General features: G+C 40.9%; 1 protein-coding gene across 2 annotated transcripts in view; it reads left to right on the forward strand.

Annotated features, from left to right (window-relative positions):
- The window catches only part of fads2 (fatty acid desaturase 2), a 118873-nt gene extending 97091 nt beyond the window's left edge, over positions 1–21782 (forward strand). For both annotated transcript variants that reach the window (XM_072272402.1, XM_072272401.1), the window contains 3 exons: positions 7501–7580; positions 9739–9864; positions 12053–21782. In XM_072272402.1, coding sequence (XP_072128503.1) covers positions 7501–7580; positions 9739–9864; positions 12053–12104 — 258 coding nt within the window. In that variant the 3' untranslated portion in view covers positions 12105–21782. The remainder of the gene's footprint in view (positions 1–7500; positions 7581–9738; positions 9865–12052) is intronic.
- The last annotated feature ends 1857 nt before the right edge of the window (positions 21783–23639 follow it).

A 23639-nucleotide genomic window follows, 5' to 3' on the forward strand; every position in this document is an offset into this window, starting at 1 on the left:
ACATCTTCTTGGGCTTTTATGGAAGTTCCCACATCAACATATTTTTTCCAGTCATAAGGATGTTGAAAATGTTTACTCTTAAGAAACCGCTGCCTCATTAGGTCATAGTTATTGCTCAAGAGATGCATCAGAACTATTGCCTCTCCATTTTGCTGAGTGCCAATATCAAATTGGCCACCTGGTTTCTAGATAGTGATCTTGATTGGTTGTTACTATGGTTACATCAGTAGAAGCTCAGTAATAAGATCTGTCCATTGTTTGTTCCTTTTACCTTTTATTAAAGGTTTGTTATAGGATTCCTGGGGTGACAGTGAGGTGTGGAGAATTTGAGATCAGTCGTATGAGAGTAAACGATCACATCACTGTTAAGTTTCAAATGGGGAAGTGCTACTTGTTGGAGACCCTGGAAGGTGATCCTGTGATAAAAGCATAAATCAATCAGGCACTCCCATAGAGAGCTTCGTATCTATGGCTCCATTATCATGTTGAGATATTGTCTACTTGATCTCTCATTAATCTGTGGAGAAAGATCTTCAATTATTAATGAAAGGTATTCTTTGTCCTGGGAATCAAATTAAATTATAAAGCTGTTTCTGTTATCTATTTCAACCTCAAATTTCAGTGACATTGTTCTTCAGAATGAAGGCAATTCATTAAAATGCTAATCAACATGATTAGAATCTTCATAATAAATTAAAATTTCATGGAAAATGTAGGCATAAATATGCAGATCCAAGAGGTGGAGCCTGAGAATGGTATGCAAGAATGGTAAGCTTAAGAGGTGTCATGTTACTTGCAAAAATAATGAGATGATACTAAATGAAAGAACAGACATTTGCATAATCATAAAAAAGATGTAAAGCTGTCAAGGATCAGTCCTACTGTATATTGTAAAATATTCTAAAAATGCAGGGCAGAAAAATCTAATTTCAGTGATGCTTCAATCTTTAGGTGAGTACAAGGGGTGATTGATAAGTTTGTGGCCTAAGGTAGAAGGAGTCAATTTTAGAAAATGTAGCACATTTATTTTTCCTACATTTACACACTCAGTCCAGCGGTCATGGAGCATACGGATCACTTCTTTGTAGAAGTCAGCATCTTGGACTTCCAGAAGTGGTCCACAGCAGGGGCAGTTGATAAGTTCGTGGCCTAAGGTAGAGGGAGATGAGTTATTAACTTCAAACTTTCTGCATTTTCACTCAGAGTTGAACTGCACGTGCATGTAACGAGAGCTGTATAACTCATCTCCTTCTACCTTAGGCCACAAACTTATCAATCAGCCCAGCTGTGGACCACCTGGAGGTCCAAGACTCTCGTTACATGCATGTGCAGTTCATCTCTGAGTGATAATGCAGAAAGTTTGAAGTTAATAACATCTCCTTCTACCTCAGGCCACGAACTTATCATTCACCCCTGCTGTGGACCACTTCTACAAAGAAGGGATCTGTATGCTCCACGACCACTGGACTAAGTGTGTAAATGTAGGAAAAATAAATTGCTACGTTTTCTAAAATTGACTCCATCTACGTTATGCCACGAACTTATCAATCACCCCTCGTATACCGATGATATTGATTATGAGAAATCCCAGAATATTTCTCAAGATGGCATGGTATCTTCTGTTTCTCTTCCAGGAAACTGCTTGACACCCAATGGATAATGTAACACACACACACACACACACACACACAAAATGTTGGAGGAACTCAGCAGGCCAGGCAGCAGCAGTTGATATTGTGTATGGATTATAATGGGCCAAGTTAAAGGAGACCTGATTGTTACATTTTGTAACTTCAAAGCATTTAACTAATTCAAAGGAAAACAAGAGAGCCGGGAATGCAAGTCTAACTGTTCTTTACTTTAAGCCAGCACCACTTGGTGGTGTTCTAACATATGCAATTCACATTGCTTTTACATATAACCGTGGTGAATTATATAAAGAAAGAATGCTTAATTAAACAATATATTTGCAACATTGCTCAAATTACTGAAATAACTCCTCCCTGCTTAGCTATAAACTCCAGCTCAATAGAGAATGCATTTCAACTACAGTATATACACAGAATACTATACTGTATAATGCGACTACTATACAGACTTCCATAGCATAGTTAATTTTAAATTGTCCCATTCAGGCCTAAAGGTTTAATCACTTTGGAGGTGTTCTTACTGTTTTAAGATGATGTCATTCTTGACAAGGGAGATCACTCTTCCTAGCAAGTGAGACTTGTGGCTGTGAAAATAATCTCAGGTCATGGGGCTTCCTCCATGGTGGTTGAAGGAGTTGATTCTGAGACTGTAAGAAGTGGTTCTGATAGCTCTAAACATCTTTCTTCTCCCTCCTTTTTCTTCTAGATTGTGCATCATGATCCTGGGAAGGTCCGTTTAGTTCACTGGAATATTCCCTTGTTAATCTTTCTATTGCTTCCTTTACAATCTGATCCCTCCTCTTGGTTTCCTCATCCACAACATCAACTAATGAATCTTCTGTTTTCGTATCTCCATTGACTGCTTTCTTTTTGGCCTTGCATTCGTCCAGCTGGGCTTTGGTCTTTGCATCAACTTTTACAAGCAGCTTTTTGTCTCTCACTTGAAGTTCATGCAGTAACTTTAATGCATGCCGAATAGAGTCTGACTCTTTATACTCGCAAAAGCCAAATGCTTGCAACTTGCCTGAAGCTCCTTCAGTGCTCTTCCAGCTTAAAACCAAGCCACATTTTGCAAGTAACTGCTTGATTAACATCAGCTTTCTCAGATATGTTGCCTACCAAACTGTTGGAGTCGGACCACTGCTTTTGTCACTTTCACAATTTCTCTGAGCAGCATGGTTCTTCCTCGGTCCAATACGCTTACCCACCAGAGTCGGTGGTTGGCACCAATACCTGTTTACCCTCTGTTGGGCAGTTTTTCATGATGTACAGCAGTGTTACGGTTGCGGCATCAGTTAATTCGCTTTCGGTTGACTCTTGCAGGGTATATGACATGCAAATTCTGGATGGATCTTCAGTCAAGTTGTGGTTGTCTCAGCCATCCATGTCCCCATAATGCTGGCCCTCCTGTTTTTATCAAATACAAGCCCCGTGTGGCTAGTACGTTCTTAGTTGGATTCTGCAGGCTTCAGTTTAGTATCTTTGAAATGCCATACAATCTTATTTTGTGGAATGACTGAAACAGCCGAGCCAGTGTCCAATTCGATTTTAATTAATTTCCCACTCACTTCTGGCACAAGCCACTATGCTTGTCCATCGCTTGCACATCTTTCCCTCCCCCTCCACTTACTGTTTTCTGCAGGGACGGCTCCCTACGCAACTCCCTTGTCCATTCGTTCCCCTCCCCCATCCCTTCCCACCGATCTCCTCCTGGCACTTATCCTTGTAAGCAAAACAAGTGCTACACCTGCCCTTACACTTCCTCCCTCACCACCATTCAGGGCCCCAGACAGTCCTTCCAGGTGAGACGACACTTCACCTGTGAGTCTGCTGGAGTGATATACTGTGTCCGGTGCTCCCTGTGTGGCCTTCTATATATTGGTGAGACCTGACACAGACTGGAAGACTCTTTCGCTGAACACCTACACTCTGTCCGCCAGAGGAAGCAGGATCTCCCAGTGGACACACATTTTAATTCCACGTCCCATTCCGATATGTCAATCCATGGCCTCCTCTACTGTCAAGATGAAGCCACACTCAGGTTGGAGGAACAACACCTTATATTCTGTCTGGGTAGCCTCCAACCTGATGGCATGAACATTGATTTCTCTAACTTCTGTTAATGACCCTCCTACCCTTCTTGCCCTATCCCTAATTTATTATTTATTTATCTCTCTTTCCCTCTCACAATAACTCCTTGCCTGTTCTCCATCATCCTCTGGTGCTCCCCTCCCCCTTCCTTTCTTCCAAGGCCGTCCATCCCATGATACTCCCCCTTCTCCAGCTTTGTATCCCTTTTGCCAATCAACTTCCTAGCTCTTGGCTTCATCCCTCCCCTGCCTATCTTCTCCTATCATTTTGGGTCTCCCCCTCCCCCTCTCAATTCTCTTACTATCTTTTTTCCGTTAGTCCTGACGAAGGGTCTCAACCCGAAGTGTCGACTGTATTTCTTGCTATTGTCACGTACCCTATGACGGGTTAAAGAACCAGCAGAAATGGAAAACATGTTGGAGTCCAGTATTGCTATTAACTAATGGTATTTATTACTAACTGTGCAATACAGTAATATAATTGCAGATATATAAAACAGGTTAGCAATGATTATATATAAGTAAGTGTGGAAATATATGAAAACCAAGCTTCTTCAAGTCTAGGGGTAAATGAATACAGTCTTACGATGATGGGTAAAGTTCAATTCAGTTCGAGTTGAGTAGTGATGGAAAGAGAGAGGGAGAGAGAGATTTGAGTCTTCAGGTGAGCTGACACCGTCAATCTTCCCGTTGTCCTCTGAAATCCTTTAGAAGTCACAGACTGTTACCACAACAAAGGGGACCATTCTTCTGTGATGGAATTATCAGTCCAGGCAAGTGTCGGACACTTGAGTAACTCCCCACCGGTCACACCCTTTTCACACCGCGAGAGCCACTAATCGATTCTCTTGATCGATCCTCCAAAACTCACCTTTTCGGTGGGCTCAACAAAGCTCACTCAGTGTCCAAAACCACGTGTCTGTAGGTCTAACAGCTGACCTTCTATTTATCTCACCATGCTGAAAACTAGCTGTCCATCAAGCAACTCCTCCCTTCTCTGTAAGAACTTGGAAGCTGCTAGTGTCCTTGCAAAAGTGTAAACATGCTGCTGAAAAACCATAACACTATCTCAAAGCAGTCTTCACGCCTCCCCCCCTTTCTCTCTCTCTCTCATTAACAAGGTGTCTGTGTTGGACACCTCTCTGTCTCTCTTTCCAAAAGCACAGTTCATAGGGGTAATTCAGGACCCCATCACACTATAGATGCTGCCTGGTCTGCTGCATTCCACCAGCATTTTGTGTGTGTTGTTTGAATTTCCAGCATCTGCAGATTTTCTCGTGTTTGCTTGTCCATTTTTAGTTTTCACATTCTAAGTCACAAGGCTAGCCAGTCCCATGTCACTTTAATCATTCAGATTTTTCATTAACAGCATGAAGATTAGTGCAACTTGACCTTTTAGCTTTTTCTCTTCCCTGTATTTATTTTTGTCTGCATGACATGCTCTTTGTATGTGTCCTATTTTGTTGCATTCCCTGCAAGTTTCACCCTTAAACCTGCTTTGGTCTTGTGTATGTGAGCCCCTGCCATAATGGTAGTACGATTTGTTCAGCCAGGCAGGTTTCTGTTTGTACGTTGCAATTTCATTTACAGTCACTGTTATTCCTGACTGCAACTCAATTGCATCACTGGCTGCTGTAACCACTGATAAAGTAATTTCAACTGCTCTTTTAAATGTGAGATGTGCTTCAGTTCAGAGCTGTTTTTGAATGCTTTTTTGTAAGATTCCACAAACTAAATGATCTCTCAGTCCATCATTAAGCCCATTTCCAAACTGACAATGCTCAAATAATCTCTTCATTTCAGCTATGTATGCTGAAGTGGACTCCTCTTCCTTTTTGATTTCGCTTATGAAGCCTAAAGTGTTCTGCAGTCAACAGCAGTATCACTTCTAAAGACACAACCTTGCCTGACTCCTCTCATGATATTCACATACTCAATCACTTCTCCTTCTATTTTGATGGATGCTGTCTGGTCCCAGTATAAGGTTCTTAAGAAACGTATATCTTTCCCATCTATGTCAGGATCTTGAAGCATTTCCAGAAGATCTTGCTGTCTGACAGTGTCAAAAGCTTTTGTATAGTCGATAAAACATAGGTAGATGTCTTTTTGTACCTGGATGGCTCATTCACAGATCATCCGTAGCATGAAAATTGCATCTCTGGTTCCAGTGTTTTCCACAAAGCCACATTGTTCTTTACTGTTCCTCGCTACACTTTTAAAAAAAACTTGAATATATCACTGGGTTTCAACAACATCGGTAGCCATCTGAAGTTTGTTTTAAACTACCTCGTCACCACTGTTATGTTTTGTAGCTTCAAAACATTAAACTAGTTCAAAGGGAAACGAGAGGTGGTTATGCAAGTCTAACTCTGTTCTTTATGTGGCACGTCGCTTAAATTATAACATGGTAGCGTCATGACATATACAATTCAAGTACTTTACATATAATCATAATGAAATATATAAACAACGAATGCTTAATCAAACAATGCATTGACTAGATCACTCAAATATTACTGAAATATTAATACACAACACTGATGAACTGGACCACATTCTTCGTCCCTTTCACCATTGTTTCTCAGCATGCCCCAAATTGTATCCGTACTCCCCTCTTTCCCCATGTGCTTTGATATTACACTTTTTCAAACAGATGTTTGGTTTGAGAAGTCACCCACTAGGTGACAGTGTGGCATTACATTAGCTTCACATTCCCTGCATGATAGGCCAAGTTCTTTCTCTGAAAAACTGCTAGTATGACATACGACTCTCTAACGTTACAATTTACTGAGTTAGGGTGTATTACACAGGAGCAATGAAGTTCATACAATGTTTCAAACCTGTTCTACTCAATTAGACTATGGATGAACTCTGTCTCTGTCTCTGTCACCCTTGACATCCTCACCTGATGAAAACCCACCAGTTTCTATTGAAGTTTTCAGTGGACCGAATCTCAATAGTTTCTTTGGGGGTCGGCGGGGGGGGGGGGGGGGGCGGGGGGAGAGCAGTCTTCCATTTTCCAACACTTCTTTATCTATAGAAGCACTTGCCCTACCTTTGAATATCATTTTAAAATGTACCTTTGTTCCGGATTCATCTCAAGGAAATATTATCTTTAACATTCCTCCATTTTCAATACTTAAATCGCTTCTTAATTTTCTGGGTTCAGTGAATCACAAGCATTGCCTGTGCCGCACGTTGTGATGATTCAGCCCTGCTGTATCTGAGCTCTCTTCCTCCCTGACATGCTTCACGAGATACAATGGTCCTTCAGGTGGACTCCTGGAAACTGAAAGCGGATCTGAAGTTGGCAACTCAACTTGAGTATACCAATCTCGTATGTCAATGCTGACATTGTTGCAACTGTATAGCAAGTTAGTCATGACAAGGAACACATTTCCAAAACATATGCCTTTGAGATGCTTTGACGATCAATTTAGAGCTGTCTGTTTTCTGAAGCACAGACTATTTGGCCAAAAGAACATTAGAGAAATCACACTGCACTTCAATGAGCAAGCCCACCTGATGCCCTGCATCAGACCAGTAAGATATATGGTATAGATTTATAATAGACCTAGCAGCCAGCTTTCTGACCTGATGTTGAACCAACAACTGATATAGGAGGCCAACAGTATGAGTCTTAAGGCAAATGGTAGAAATCTGCAGCAGTTTGAAGTCCAAATGCCAGTCTGGATGCCAGTTGAGTTCAGATTGTTGTTTGACCTGCTGTCTTATGATATACCACTGTGTTGTTTCTCCAGTTGGACTCCACGTGTAATATTGAACAATCCTTCTTCAATGACTGGTTCAGTGGCCATCTCAACTTCCAGATTGAGCACCAGTAAGTACTCTCCTCTTTCAAACAGAAAACATTTTGTATTACGAGGAGGCCGGTTCCTTTTGTGGATTTGAATTCTGATCAGCAGTAAAATGTTTCATGAATGCATGGTGCTGTGATAAACTGGAAGTAGAACAGTGTCCATGGTTACGTAACAATAACAGTTTGAAGTCCAAGTGCCAGTCTTACTGATTTTACTGACACATTCAAAGCAACAAGATCCCTTTGCTTTATTTCTGAGTAGATTTAAGTATCTTTCCTTTGCCTACATTTCACAAACTCTTAGAAATTTATGGCACAGAAGAGGCTATTTGGTCTTGTGCCCATGCTGCCCAAAATTAGAGCAGTTTTGATTCCTCACTCCCCATCAATAGTTCATCATCGGTCCTTCCATAACAATGAAGGGTATCTACCTCTCCCTCTACCTCCCAGCTGCTCATGGGGTAAACATCATTTTTCATTTCCCGTTTAATCCTTCTACCAATTAATCTGAATCTATGTCCTCTTAATTACTAACCTTTCTGCTGAGGTTTAGATCTTCCTGTTTACCCTGACAAAGTTCCATCATAATATCACATACCTCAATCAAATCACACCTATTATCTTTTGTTCCAGAGAAGACAATGACATCCGAGCTAGACTTATCCTCATAACTTCAGTTCTCCAGCCCTAGCAGTGTTCTTGAAAACCTCCTCTGCATCTTTTTTTGTGCTGACTTATTCTTTTATTTCTTTGTTTCCTTCTGAACACAAATCATGAATTTCTGATTCATACATTCTATTACCACATGTTCTGAGCCTGATAATTGTACGTACTCGCAAGTGGTCTCTCAATCATCAAGTTTTTCATATCCAAACTGGGTAAAAGCCGATCTCATCCAATCATATCCCTGCTGTCTGTCTTTATTGAAATATGTCATCACCACTTGTGTTTCCAATAATGGGAAAAGTTATGTTGCTGAGGGAGAGATTCTCTTCCTTTCATGCCCTGAGCAAATAAATCAATGCCAGCAATACTAAGTGTTTGTATGTAGGAGATCCTACACTCTGAAGCTGGTGTGGACACCTGTCAGCTATGCATGCACATGATCTCAATCTCTTCCCCCATGAATCCTTGTCTCAATTACCACAAGATTGCTCCTTTAGTGAAGTTGTTGTATGACAAGCATGGTCTGAGCTATCAGTTGTATCCTTTATTGTCAGGCTTTAAGGGCATTATAGGGTATGCAACAGATGCTCCACAGCATTAAGTTATGCTTCGTTTGATAAATGTAAGCCTATATGACAACATGAACTATAGCAACACCAAGAAATCATCAGAACTTCCTCTAAGCAATGGTTAATAAATAAAAATGACCTGGGAAATATTTTGTTAGGTGTAACTTCTTAAGTACTAATGGTGTAAAATGGAGGCTCCCCTAGGCATGTAGGCCTTTGGATTTCTTTCAAACATAGTAGATGTTTGTGTGCTTAGTTACAAAAAAAGAGAATGTCACTTTCCAATTATGTCAGTGTAGACCTTGAACATATGGACAGAGCAGGAGGGGACCACACTCTCTCTCTCTCCCTCCATTCTCCTGCACTGTTCAGTAAGATTGCAGTTAATTTGAAGTGATGCACCTGGCTGGGGTTGATCCTCACGCTGGGGAGATTGGATAGTGAAATGTTCCCAGGTCTGCCCATGGGAGGCTCTGTTGAGGCCTCCTTACTCTGTCATTGGTAAGTGGCACACTTGGAATATGTTGTCTGACTTAACCAACAGGTGAGCAGGTTGTTGGGCAGGGTGAAATAGCTCTTCAGTGCAATTAAGGTTATTCCTTCTTGTCTTTTGTTCTTCACCGATCTATATTTGCTGCATCCATTGTCCAGCACTGAGATAAAGGATGTCGGTTGTCTTAAAGCAATGAGCCATCCAATCGAAGGGCAACCAGGGCAAAATGGGCAACAAGTTCACCACAGAAATTATAATTCCACCAGCAGTCCAATTCTGACAAGAGGATTAAGTTTAGACTGTTGAGTATCCCCAAGGGTATAATAAAAAGAAATGAGCCATATGAAAGGCTGTAAGATCCTGGCTCCTGTCACAGTATCTTTCTGTCATCAGGTTTCTTTACAAAAGACAATACCCAAGTTTCTCTCTTTGAAATATTTTTCTTTTGCAGTCTTTTCCCCACGATGCCTCGTCATAACTACTACAAGATTGCACCTTTAGTGAAATCGTTGTGTGACAAACATGGACTGAACTACCAGGTGAAGCCCTTGTCCCAGGGTTTCAAGGATATTATAGGGTGAGCAATGAGTGCACTGTTATCACCATAACATGTCCACTTTCCACACACAGGTCCCCATCTTAACTCTAATTGAGAAATCTAAAATTGAAGCTAACTTCTACTTCAAAGTTATCAGGAAGAGAACTTTAACATATGAATGCCCTTTGTTCCTTTATTTCCTGTATCACAGAGTTAAAACTTTGCAGTTAACCTGTTACTTTCAAAGTTGTGTGCATTGTCCTGTGCAAGCAAGCAGACTCACACAGGTTTAGTCAATGATCTAGGCAACCTAAAGAAGTTAATTAAAACTGCCATTTACATACCAAGTGACATGGAAATAGAGGCTGTTGGAAACACGACAGGTCGAACGGTACTTAGAGTGGGAAACAAATAAGTTCAAGTTGATGACTTTTCACTGGAAATAAGATAAAGTTAGAAATCAAGCATATTTTAAGTTGAAGAGAAATTGGTGGGGGAGAGGAATGGGTAATGGAGAGGACAAAATCTGTGTTAGGGTTGAAATCAATAAAGATTAAAGAACGGAAGTGGTGTCAGCTGAGAGAGGGTATGGAGGTTCATTAATTCTGGCCTATTAGCCTGAAAGAGATGTACATAGCAGGTTCTGAAAGAGAACACAGAATAAAAGCAAATCTGCAAATGTGAGATACAATATTACAGTTGCTAGTAGATTATAATAAATAATGTCTGCTGGAGACATGCAGTAGGTCAGACAGCAGATCTGAAAAGAGAAAAACAATCAAGGTACAAGATGTCCTCTCATAAGAAATAAAGAAATGACCAAACTACTGGAGACATTGAGCAGTTCGGAAAAAACCTGCAGAAAGAGAAACAGAGTCAATGTTTCAGGTCAGTGATTCTTCATAAGAACTTTTCATCAGCACTGGCCAATTCCTGTACAAACTGGAACAGTTGAATTCATTGTTGAGGTTTGAAGGATGTACCATGTATGATTGGAAGACAGAATGATGTAAGCTTGAGTAACATTGGACCTTGGAGTCACAGGAGACAGCAGATGCTGGAGTCTGGAGCAACTCACTAGAGGAATATGGAAGGTCAGGCAACATCTATGGAAGGAAATGGACAGTCGACGTTTCATGTCAAAACTCTTCACCTGGATTGAAAGACTGTAGAGAGAGAGCTCTTGCTCCATCCCTTCCTTCCACTTGGCCGTCTCCCCTCTACCTATCAGTCCAGATGAAAGGACTCGGCCCAAACTCTCAACTGTCCATTTCCCTCTACTGATGCTTCCTTACCTGCAAGAGAACCTCCAGCATTTTGTTGCTACATTGGAGGTTGAGGCCAGTGTGAGGATAGGATGGAAAATATAAAGTGACAGGCAGCTGGAAGCTCAAGGTCACCCTGACAGTCTGAATGGAGGTGCTCTTCAAGAGTCACCCAATCTGAATTTGGCTTCTGCTCCATAGATGAGGTCACATTGTCAGAATTGAATATAGTACACTAATTTGGAAAAGTACAAGTGATCACCGCTTCACCAGAAAGGAATGTTTGAGACTCCAGGTCATGGGAAGGATAGAGATAAAAGGGCAAATGCTGAAATCCATGTGATCATGTGATGATGTATGAAGGAGATGAATGTTCACCTAGATCAAAAAGTGAACCAAAGAACCATGGACTCCCTGGGATGCTGAACTGAATGGTCAGTTTTTCCGAAGCTGGGACTTGGTTTGTTACTGATAGATGTAGGCTAAGGTTTGCTAGTTTTCCAGGTCGGCATGTATGCCATCTAAGTGGGAAGGAGCTGGATGTCTGGTAGTAGCTGAAAGGTAGGTACCTGTGAAGAAAGGTTACTGTTAGTAAAAATTATTTGTAGAGTATTCATTAGGTGTCCCCCGTGAATGCCACTTAATATTTCTTGTGGGAATTATTTAATTGTTAAGTTTTCCACGTAAGCTTATCTGATACTTCCACTGTCTATAAGGAGTTTGTACATTCTCCCTGTGACCATGTTGGTTTTCTCTGGGTGCTCTGGTTTTCTCCTACAATCCAAAGATGTACTGGTTATTACATTAATTGGTTAATTTAAATTGTCCCATGATTAGGCTAGGGTTAAATCGGGGGTTGCTGGGCAGCGCAGCTCACAGGGCCTATTCAATGCTGTATCTCAATAAATAACTATGTTGTAAATCAAGGCTGTTCATCTAATATATTACTTTTCACACCCTAGGTCCTTGAAGAAGTCTGGTGATCTATGGTTAGACGCTTACCTCCACAAATGAGGCCACTCCAAGAATTCTCGCTTCTCTCTCTTCTTGTCTTTCTTTGAATTCCAATACGGCTTTGGAATTCCAGTTTCCTTTCAGAGTCTGTGTGCATCTCAGCATGACCTGATGACAGATCCAATTGTCAATTGAAAGCTGGTGAAGAGCATCTTGAATCAAATTGCTCTTTTCCCCTTCACTCTTGCCAACTCCAATACAGGCCTTGGCAGACATCTGATGTCAATGGAGCGGACTCCATTTTAATTAGATATGAGACAAAGACCTCAGCTTGATTGTGTTCATAGACCGTTCTCAGTGTTGTGACACCATTGTTGTGTTCTGCTAAGCTGTGCAAAACAGTTATAAATAATAGCTGTGTGAACATTTAAATTTTAGTCAAGATATGGCTGATGTGGTTTGCTGCAGCCATTACTGTTTATTGGGATGGAAGGTGTTTGTCAAGGAGGAAAGGCATTGAGAGTATTTAAAGCAATCATTCCACCTGTCCCCTATCTAACTGCAGTAGGTAGATTTTTGAACTGTGAAGGAGTCATTGTTTATGGGGAACAGGCAGGAAATACAGCTCAGACAAGATTGGATCAGCAGTGAGCTTACTGAATGATGGAGCAGACCCCAGGGGCTGCCAGGCCTGTTCCTGTTCTTATTTCTTTTGTTTTTAACCCTGGTTTTGTTCTTAAGTCACTGAGCTAACTCAATTGAGTAAAATAGACTTAAAATAATGCAGACACCCTGATCAAAGGAAATATTTGAAAAACTGTTTCCTTCAGTTCCATTAATGTGTCAGCAGTGGAAAAAAAAGTCACTTGGTCTGGGGCTGGGCTGAATGCAACTCCTCCCATACCACCTACCCCACCTCTGTACTCCTTCACCACCCCCCACCCCCCAATGCAGAATAGAGCCTTGCAGATGAGGCAGAATCCACATTCAAAACCACAGCTCACAGATCTCTGCCAAGTGGCACTCAGGTACTGTAGTCACACCAACAGGAACCACAGCACAGTGACCAGAACCTAGAGTGATAATATCATGGCATTGGGGAGTCTTAGTAATCCTGGACTAGGAGAAACGCTGGCCAACGTGTTATCTCTGTTACCAAGTCTACTTGGTGGATGTGGTCAAGGAGAAGACTAATACTTTGATAATGCCTCAAAGAACTTGGTGGTAGAACATGATAGTGAAGTGGTTAGTGCAACGCCATTGCAGGTAGGGGGCGTCGGAGTTCAATTCCGGCATCCACCATAAGGAGTTTCTATGTCTGCCCATGGAATGCTTGGGGTTCTTCCGGGTGCTCCGGTTTCCTCCCACAGTCCAAAGACATACTGTTAGTAGGTTCATTGGTCATTGTAAATCGTCCCGTGATTAGGTTATGGTTAAATCAGTGGGTTACTGGCAGTGCAGCTCGAAGGAATGGAAGAACCTGTTTCACCTTGTATCCCTAAGTAAAATAAATAAAAATTAGAACAATTTAGCAAGGCACCTTAGCAAGACATAAAAGGTGTCCCCATGCTGCTTGTCCCCCAACACAGCAGTAGAGGAATTTAACTTTCAGTACCTGTAAGTGGAACAAAGAAATTAGCTTCAGTAATGGCAACCATGAAACCACAAGATCGTCATGAAAGTCTATCCGGTTCCTTATTACACTTCAGGAATTGAAACCTACAATCTTGTCTAGTTCAACTTTTATCTGACTCGACATCTATCCATATACATTAACTGACCTCATTTCAGGGGCAAAGCAGGGTGAATGTTTTCCTCTTCTGTGACTCCATCTGCTTTGAACGATGCAGGGAAGTAACTCGTGGCTACTCCTAATCCATGTTCCCTATCTTCACCTGCCACCATTGCCAACACATCTTCCTGCCACCTACCTCATCCCACATACACCAGCAAAACCTCAGAGGCAGCGAACTTTAAAAAAAATTATGTACGCATTTGGTGATTCCGAAAGTGAATAAAATCAAGCTCTGAGAATCTGGGAAAACAGAAAATAATAAACATTCTCAGAAATAGACCTGAGAAATGATTGGTTCTGTAGCAGTTTAGAAATGACCTGCTTAAAAAAAAAGTTTCTATGTTGTTTTGGAGCAGATTGTACACTTAAGATAATGAACCAAGCCAGCATTGACTCGTTTTTGTTGAGCATCATTTCTGCCTACTGTAACCATGATCAGCAGGTTCCCTATTTCATTGTTTGCCATGCATCCTTTCACATGGTCTGTCATCCTCTGAAACAAAGGTTCCCTTTACTCATGTCTCTTTTCACAGTCTGTACAAAGCAGGAGCACAATGACATTGTTGTTTCTAATAAAATGACTAATTCTATACTTTTGCTATGATACTGCATCAAATAGCTGCCAATTAACTCAACCTCTAGTGGTCATTTGCAAAATGTGGATTCTTTAACAAATGTAATTAACAACAGCAGGAGCTCTCTCCATATCTGCTGCTTGTTATTTAGCGCAATTCCTGTTGTTAATTAGTTTCCAAAAGGTTTGCTTTAGGATTTAAAAATCCGCACATTGTGCTTTAAAGACCCTATCGTATCACAGTACGGTTAGTGTCAGCACCACAGAGCAAAAAAAAAGCATTTAGATCACAAACTAGCTACTTAGTAGAACTGGATACATTCCTATTGTCAGCTAACTAAAGCAACAATACTGTGGCAATACTCTGAATTCTATGTTGACAACCAAAGGGACACTTCCATCCAATGAGAGTGTAAGAGCAGCTCCCTCTAGTGGATGGAGCAGTACCTTCAGTGCAGGCTGATGATTTGTCCACATTGTGGAACCTAAAACAGGCTGTGTGTTGCAAAAGCAGTGGATGATATATGTTGCTTCATGTATGGCAACTGATGCAAAGTACAAGGAAAGGAGAGAAAACCAAAGGTCTTAAATAACTTACTTAAAGAATGCAGTCCATTAGCAAGATGGTCATTTTGTTTAAAAAGTAGTATTGTTTTTCTAAAGAAATTTCTATATCCCTGCATTGCTGAACAACTCACTGCAAAGTGCAAAAATGGGCCTTAGACAATAGGTAGCAGGATTAGCAGTGACATATGCTTGGTATTTAGATTCCTGTGAAAAAAAAATGCCTGTTCAAACAAGATATTGGAGAGCCGAGAGAGTCAGTAAAATGTACAAGAAGGATTTATAGTCACAGTCATACTTTATTGATCCCGGGGGAAATTGGTTAAATATCACTGTACTAATGCTGGCAAGTTGAGAGCAGCACTCAATGCACCTGGAAATCAGATGTCAACCACAACAGAACTGCATCCACACTGAGCATCCACAGAAGTGTGTTGTAGACAGGACTGAGTGATCCCATCCCTGATTCAGTCAGTGGTATTACCAATGCTAAATTTTCAATCCTAACATCTTAGGGGTGGTACCAGAGCTGTACTGTGGCAAGTAATTAATAACTTCCCAGAGTTGTTCCTGCGTCGGAAATACTCTGCACATAACTACCGAAATGGACTGCAACGACACACAAGAGGCTGAGCATCAGGATCAGGCATCTACTTCATCGGCAGCCTAGCTACCACTGACATTTAAACTCTCATTGCTCACTAATTGCCGTGTGTCATCTGCAGGAAGGTCCAGCAAACATTCCAGAAACTACAATGTTCACCACCTAAAATGGGGCTTCCCAGTTTATAGTCCACATGCGAAGTTTGCCCCAGAGCAATGACTGCACTGGCCTGCAAAATTCTGCTGCATGAAGTCCAGTGTATCATTTGTGGTAAAGTGGACAATTTTCTCCACAATTGTTTGCTGCAGAGAGCCCAGAGGAAGGGCTTCACACAGGTAATGGGAGTTGTTAAGTAGGCTTGGGTTGTACAAATGATTCAGGAATACTTGTCAGATGATGGGGATCATGCAGATTACTTGGGGGTCTTGAGCAGATGTGGATTGTGCAGATGGTGCAGGTGCCAGGCAGGTGAAAGTTATTGGGTAGATGGTTGGAAAGGATCAGGAGGATATTTTTGAAAGATGGATTTTGGATTATCTGATGCTGAGAATGGGTTGGGCAGAAGATCTTGGAAGGCAAGGAAATTGTTGCAGGCAGGGCTAATAGGTGAAAATATAGAGCTGGTCAGACAGTTGATAGGAGGGAAGATGTTTGGATGAGCATTTGGGCAGGTGATGGGTGCAGTAAGGGTATTGATTAGGATGATGGACAGACGTGTTTGAGGCTGAGGAGATTACAGAGGTGGGGTGAGGGTGAGAGCCATCAGTAATAATGGAAAGTTAAGTTGTGCCGTCTCCCGCAGGCTGGTCCTCAGGGGTGGAGCATAACTTTCTTCTACTTACGGGTTCTGAGGTGAGGTTAGTGTGAAACCGACAAGACTTTGCTACAGGCACAGCAGGAGGAGATCACGAAGCAGGTGGGTGGTAGTTTGGAAGATGGAATGTCCTCTTTGTCCTTTTCAGTTGAATTTATGTATGCTTCCAAAAATTGTACTGTGGTTGTCAGTCCCATCACTAAGGTTATGTGCCAGGGAATCCTACATGTCAGTGGGATGTTACACTTCTTTATCAGTTTCATCTTTCATCTGTTTCCTTGGCAACCTCCTTCCATGAAGGAGCTTGAAATAAAGTACTTCTTTCAGGTGTCAGGTATCCGACTGAGATGGCCTGAATGTAATTAAGTCTTCAAATCTGAGGTTATTGGACTGGGAGAGCATGCCAGTAAACTAGGATGATTTTGCAGAGGCAGTGTTGGTGGTACTACTCAAGTTCTTTGCGGTATCTTCTGGAAGTAGTGCCTGACTCAGGGACATACTAGAGGGCAAGGATCAGTGCTGCTCTGTGCCAGGTTTGAGCTATTGGTCTTCAAACACTTTCAATAGGATACAAGATCCTGCAGATGCTGGAAACCCAGAGCAACACACACAAAATGCTGGAGGAACTCAGCATCTTCAGAGAGGAATAAGCAGTCAACATTTTGGCCTTCCACTGGAATACCTGGGACTTTCCAACAGTGGTTCTAATTGGGTAAAGCCCTTAACTAATGCACAAGCAAACCTCAACTGCCTGTTCACATGGAAGCATTTTATGGTAAGGATATTCAAACAAATGTTGTAATTCACTCAATATCCTTGCATATGCCTAGCAGCCATTTTGTACCTACTTGTTGGATGTGCAGAATTCCTGACAATAATTTCAGCATGTGGCCTCCAGTACAATCCATATATCAAAGTTCAAAGTAAATTTATTATCCAAGTACATATGTCAGCATATACAACCTTGAGATTCATTTCTTTGTGGACATACTCAATAAATCCAATGACCATAATAGGATCATCGAAAGACCGCTCCAACAGGGCAGACAACCAGCGTGCAAGAGACTTCAAACTGAGGCAAGTACAAAATAAAATAATAAATAAGCAATAAGTATTAAGAACATGAGATGAAGCGCCCTTGAAAGTTAGTCCATAGGTTATGGGAACAGTTCAGTAATGGGGTAAGTGAAGTTAGCCCCTCTGGTTCAAGAGCCTGATGGTTGGGTAATAACTGTTCCCGAACCTGGTGAAGAGCATCCTGAGGCTCCAGTATCACCTTCCTGATGGCAGCAGCGAGAAGAGAGCATGATCTGGCCGGTGAGGATCCCTGATAATGGATGCTACTTTCCTGTGACAACACTCGATGTAGATGTGCTCAATGGTGAGGAAGGCTTTACTCATGATGGACTGGGCCATATCCTCTACTTCTTGTAGGATTTTACCTTCAAGGTCAAAATGGCCCTCCAACTCCAATCATTTGGGATATCTAACTAGAAGGACCAGTGATCAATATGTGCATGGGAATATTAGCAACTCCAATGTCATTTGCAAACTACTCTTCACCCTGACATTTCTTCATTATCACTTGGTTCAGATTCAGGAACTTCAAAACAGGTATGAGCATGGAAGCATCCTCAATACACAAACTACAACACATCACTATCTTCTCAAAGACAAATAGGATGGATAATAAAATTAGGATATGCCAACAATTTGCATCTTGAGCATGAATAGCTATGAAACGTTCAGAACTTTGAGGTGACCAGGCTTCATGGGGTGATGGTGGAAGTCGTCATGCAATTGGGGAAAGGGGTTCTGAGCAATTCATTCTTCATTGAATATCTCAGACAGCAGTGTCATACTTAACCAAAAGTTGTTGTTAGACTGACATGAGTTTTCATCTTCAGTCATTGTTTCACTATTTTCTGGCCACGAACCAGATTTTCATGTGGAAATGTGCAAAATGAAAGCTTACGATGATTGGGTTTCTGTATTTTTTTAAAGAAACAGTAATAATTCAAGCTATCTTGACTGGTGATTATGAAAGGAATTAAACTTATTGGTGTGATTTCACATCATGACTCTTGGAGGACCTGTGCAGAAATACTTTCACCATTATTTGCCTTTCATAAACACTGCATTTTTTGCATTGCTGGGTATTCTGGTCAGCACTTGCAAAGTATTTTAAGAAAATAAGATAATTATGACAAGATAATTATCTATTGACAGGTCTTTTATGTAGTGAAATACCACAAGATCAGGAACACAAACTTGCAAACAGACAGACTGAACCAAAGGAAATATCCCTAAAATGCCTAAAAGCTTGGTCAAAGAGGTAAGAGTTTTAAGAGTGTGTCAAGAACAATTTCAAAGTTCTAGTGCCTTGGAATGACTAGACACACAATACTGGTGAATATCGATGCCTAGTGAGATAAAGTGGAGAAGTTTCTAAGATTAGAGAGAGGTGATGTCAGAGAGATTTGCAACCTAGAGAGAAGATTTAATGAATTAAGTCATTGAGGACTCAGGAGCCAATGAGCGAAGATGTAACAAAATCCCAGCATGTGAAGACAGACTCCGGCAGATTGAGTGGATGAGACCAATGGAAGGTCCAACGGTCAAGAAGGCGGTCTCTGCAAGCATTGTGGAATGCGTACAGCACGATGACACAGAAGATGTCCTGGTCATCCACTGCGCCTAGTCCCATCTCTAGCTGTCTTGACTCGTCTTGCCACTGGATCCAGATGGGAATTGGGAAGAAAGAGTGAGGCTGACACTGCGCAACTCTCCCTCACTTAAATCCAAATCAAGCGCTAGTCTCGACACCATCTAATGGTGTCGAGGTCTTCATCGACGACAATAGACTAACCTTAGGTAGCAAAAGAGCAAGATGGCGAGACTTGGAATGTAGGCACGAGACTTGGATGAGCTCAAACCTAGTGAGTGTGAAAATTTGGTGCAGTCAGGAAGAAATTGGAAAAGTACCTGGAAATAACAATGCATAGTTGAGGTTTTCAGCAGCAGAGATTGGGGTAAGGGCAGGTCATACTATGTAGGTGAGTAGCAGTGGTAGTTTTGTATTGAAAATACGATGTTGGAAGCTTGGCTCAAGGGAAAATCTGATGACTCGCAACCAGTTTTATTCAGGCCATGGAATGGAATCTATGGCATGGGAATGTCTGGGGAGAAAGACGTTGGCTTTATCCTCCCAATCTGTAGTTGAAAATAGTTTGGCTCAACCTGGCAACAAAATCGCAAAAGAGGGATTGAACATGGAGGTGAAGTAAGGCTGGATGTTGCTGGTATACAGAGTTAATAGTGAGTGACAAGAAGCCATTGCTGTGACCATATAGATGAGAGTGGGGATGCTGGATATTGTTGTTATCCACCTTGTATGGAGATTTGTAGCAAGATACTTAAGATGAGAAATTGTCTATTTCCTCAAGCATTGGGGAAATCACAGGCTCCCTGCCATCATCAGCCAAGAACTTTACAAGTCTTGATTTTCCAACTGAAGCAGTCCAACCACCCGAGTTCAATCCTGACCTTAGCTGGAGTCTGTATGAAATCTGCATGTTCCTCCTGTCAGCATGTGGGTTTCCTCTGGGTGCTGTGACTTACCCAGCACCCTAAAAGCAAGCAGGCTAGTAGGTTAACTGGACATTGAAAAACATCTAGTGCATAAGTGTGTGTGCGTGCTAGAATCAGGGTCTCTGGGGATGAGTGAATGGCAATGTGGGAAGAATAAAAAGGGATTAATGTAAAATTGCTACTTGGTGGGCTGCATGGATTTGATTGACCATAGGTTTGTTTCTGTGCAGTACAATTCCATGATTCTTCCCTGCATAGAAAACATTTAAATACTTTAAATTTCATCACTCAAGTTATTATTATACACTGACCTACAAGTTAAATGAACCATACCGCTTTAAAATAGTTTTACATTAGCTTTGAGACACAAGTTATATCAACACTCACTGTGTCAAGTTGCAAGTACATTTAACGGAGGCAAAGCAATGTTGAAGGACATGAATTTCCCAGATGGTCTGGTACACCATTTAGGAACCTCTATATCCTGCTGCTCCCGAGATCCGAATCAGAATTAAGTTTAATATCACCGGTATATGTCATGAAGTCTGTTAACTTAGCAGCAGCACTACAATGCAACACATGATAAATACAGAACAAAAATAAATTAAAATATATATACATACACACACTCATATGTATATTAAATAGTTAAATTAAAAATAGTGCAAAAACAGACAAAGTGAGGTAGTGTTCATGGGTTTAATGTCCATTTAAAAATTGGATGGCAGAGGGGGAAGAAGCTGTTCATGAATTGCCGACTGTGCACCTTCAGGTGCCAAACCCAATCTCAACCTCAAACTCGCTGTCTTGTCTTCTTTATAGCTGCGTTGATATGTTGGGACCAGGTTTGATCCTCAGAGATATTGACACTCAGGAACTTGAATTGCTCACTCTCTCCACTTCTAATCCCTCTATGAGGATAGGTTCATGTTCCCTCATCTTGCCCTTCCTGAAGTTCAAAATCAGCTCTTTGGTCTTACTGACAACAGTATTGACAGTAATGTGGCCAAAAGAATATACTTAACATTTCTGTAACTTACTGCATTTAGAAACTCTCATGAAGTGACTGGGATGCAGAAATATAAATGAAGTGCATTCTACTGTAAGTGATGAAAGTATCACTACCCAGCTTTCCCTTTCTTACCTGAAACTCTGTACCCTGTACCTTCTCTTGGCTTCCAAGTTACCTGCTTTGTGGAAGAGGTCACGTAAGTTGCTTGAAGTGTATTATTATGAATTACAGATATGAGAAAAAATTAGAACCTCTTTCCATAGAAAGCAGTCTCTGCTGCAAACAATAATAATGGATGCACTGAAGAACTAGCATAGAAGCACAGCTTGGCTCTACCAATACAACCAGATTGAGCGGGATCAGAATTCTGCCAGTTCACACACTGTCACGAGGTAATAATTAATTGCTTTTTAATTGGTTGATTATCATGAGACCTGGTTTAACGGGATAGACTCACGATGTCTCAGGATGTACATCCTTCTCACTTGCAAAACATTTCATTCCTACAAAAAAATTTTAAAAAGTTGTCCTAGCCTTAATTGACAATGTAGATCATAGCTTAGTAGGCAGGTAAATATATTGGTTGCTTCTTAAATCAGTATTGTCCAAAATCACCAGTAGACTAAAACTTTTTAGTTTCCAAAATGACAAGTGATTCTTGATCAACTGCCTTGAAATGTATTTATTTTTTAACTTTTTTCATTCAATATTCTGATGTATGGGGAAAGTTTGATGTTTTAAACATTGTCACATCTCAGATGTACAATTAATAAAATCTGTCAAATAGTGCTGAAGTATTTGGTTTCTTTATTTTTCTTACAAAATTTTTGGAAAATAATTCTTACCTGGAAGCCCATAAAACAATTTATAAAAATATTTTTCTTTTTGATAGAAACTTAAGAATTATTTGATGTTCCAGTTTGAAGCACAATTTTGATATTTTATCTAAGATTTAAAACTCATATCCCAGCATGTAGCAATCAAGATGGATCAAATGCAGTGATCTTCCCAGAGTTTAAAGTATAGAGCTTGGTCAATATACCCTACATTTTCCGTGACTACAGATTCACTCAGGGCGAGAACAATATCCTCTGGCTACTGATTTTAATGCATGAATCTCCGTGACTAAACCTAATCTAACCACTTTACTGTTCAACAAACAGAACGCTGGAAAAACTCAGTGGCTGACTGCACTGTTTTGGGATGGTAGTGGACCTTTGTTCTCGTTGTGCAAGCCATCAGTACCACACGGGGAAAGTTATCAACCCTCAGAGCAAAATGAGTACAGAAGCTTGCTCTTAATTAATCGCAGCATCACTACCAGCAATACTATAAGATGAAATTTTGCCACTTTCAACTGCAGGCACTCCAAATATTAAAGCTTAATATTGAGGGCTAATTGGCAGTTAACAGATAGTTGGTGTAGTAGGATGCACAAATTAGCAAGCCTGTGAAATGTTCCTACATTATATTAATCGTGAAACAAATCACATCACAATATGCTATATTAAGCTGGTTCAATAAATACGAATTTTTTTCAGCAGCATGCTTCATTTCATCACAAATATATCATAGTTGCTTCATAGCCTGGCAAGTGGATTCTCAAGCTCTGATACTGAAGACTTAGATTTTCTCTGAAAATCTAAAACTGAAATTTTCTCTATACACGCTATAAATCCACATGACAATACCAGTGACAGTGGATAAGCTAGGTTGTTCTCACTGGAACACAGGAATCCAAGAAATGACTAAAGTGGTTTATAACATTGTGAAGGGCAGAGATAAAATGAACAATAAAGTCTCCCCCGCCCCCCAAAGGCAGGGAGCATAGACAAGAGAATGTAAGTTTATGATGCGATAAGAGAAATTTAAAGAGAGATTCAAGGGGTAGGATTATCTTGCACACAGAGGACAGTGGTCATTTGGTACAAACTGTGACAAGACACAGATAGAATTAGTATTAAAAAGGCATTTGGATAGATACTTTTTGGGAAAGGTGTGGAAGGCCTAATATAGGCAAGCAGGGCCTATTTCTATGTTGTATGATTCTATGAAAATTAACATAGCCCTCTACTTGAATTAATTATGTTCAAGAGATGGGCTAGCTCAAAGAAAACAGTGGTGGGAACACATTTTTCTGAAAAATAGAACAGGTACAGAGTCTTTAGGCAATGGATTCTCCCATCAAGAATGAGGTAGTCTGACACCTATACAACTGCCCTATGAATAGTAATCAGAGACCTCTGACAACTGGAAGATAAAACCTAACCAAAACCACCAACTTATGGTTCATTTAGAGGAATGTTAGTTTTTCCTTTGATTGAAACTAAGCGTGGTGAAAATACGCAAACACGAGGAATTCTGCAGAGGCTGGAAATTCAAGCAACACACATCAAAGTTGCTGGTGAACGCAGCAGGCCAGGCAGCATCTCTAGGAAGAGGTACAGTCGACGTTTTGGACCGAGACCCTTCGTCGGGACTAACTGAAAGAAGAGCTAGTAAGAGATTTGAAAATCTCTGGATTATTTCTCTTCTCACCCTGTCTCTTGCAAAAATGCCAGCCCCTTCTCGCAATTCCTCCGTCTCTGGATGAGGCTTTTCATTCCAGGATGAGGGAGATGTCCTCCTTTTTTAAGGAAAA

This window comes from Mobula birostris, chromosome 11 (genome assembly GCF_030028105.1).
Source record: "Mobula birostris isolate sMobBir1 chromosome 11, sMobBir1.hap1, whole genome shotgun sequence".
Lineage (NCBI taxonomy): Eukaryota > Metazoa > Chordata > Chondrichthyes > Myliobatiformes > Myliobatidae > Mobula > Mobula birostris.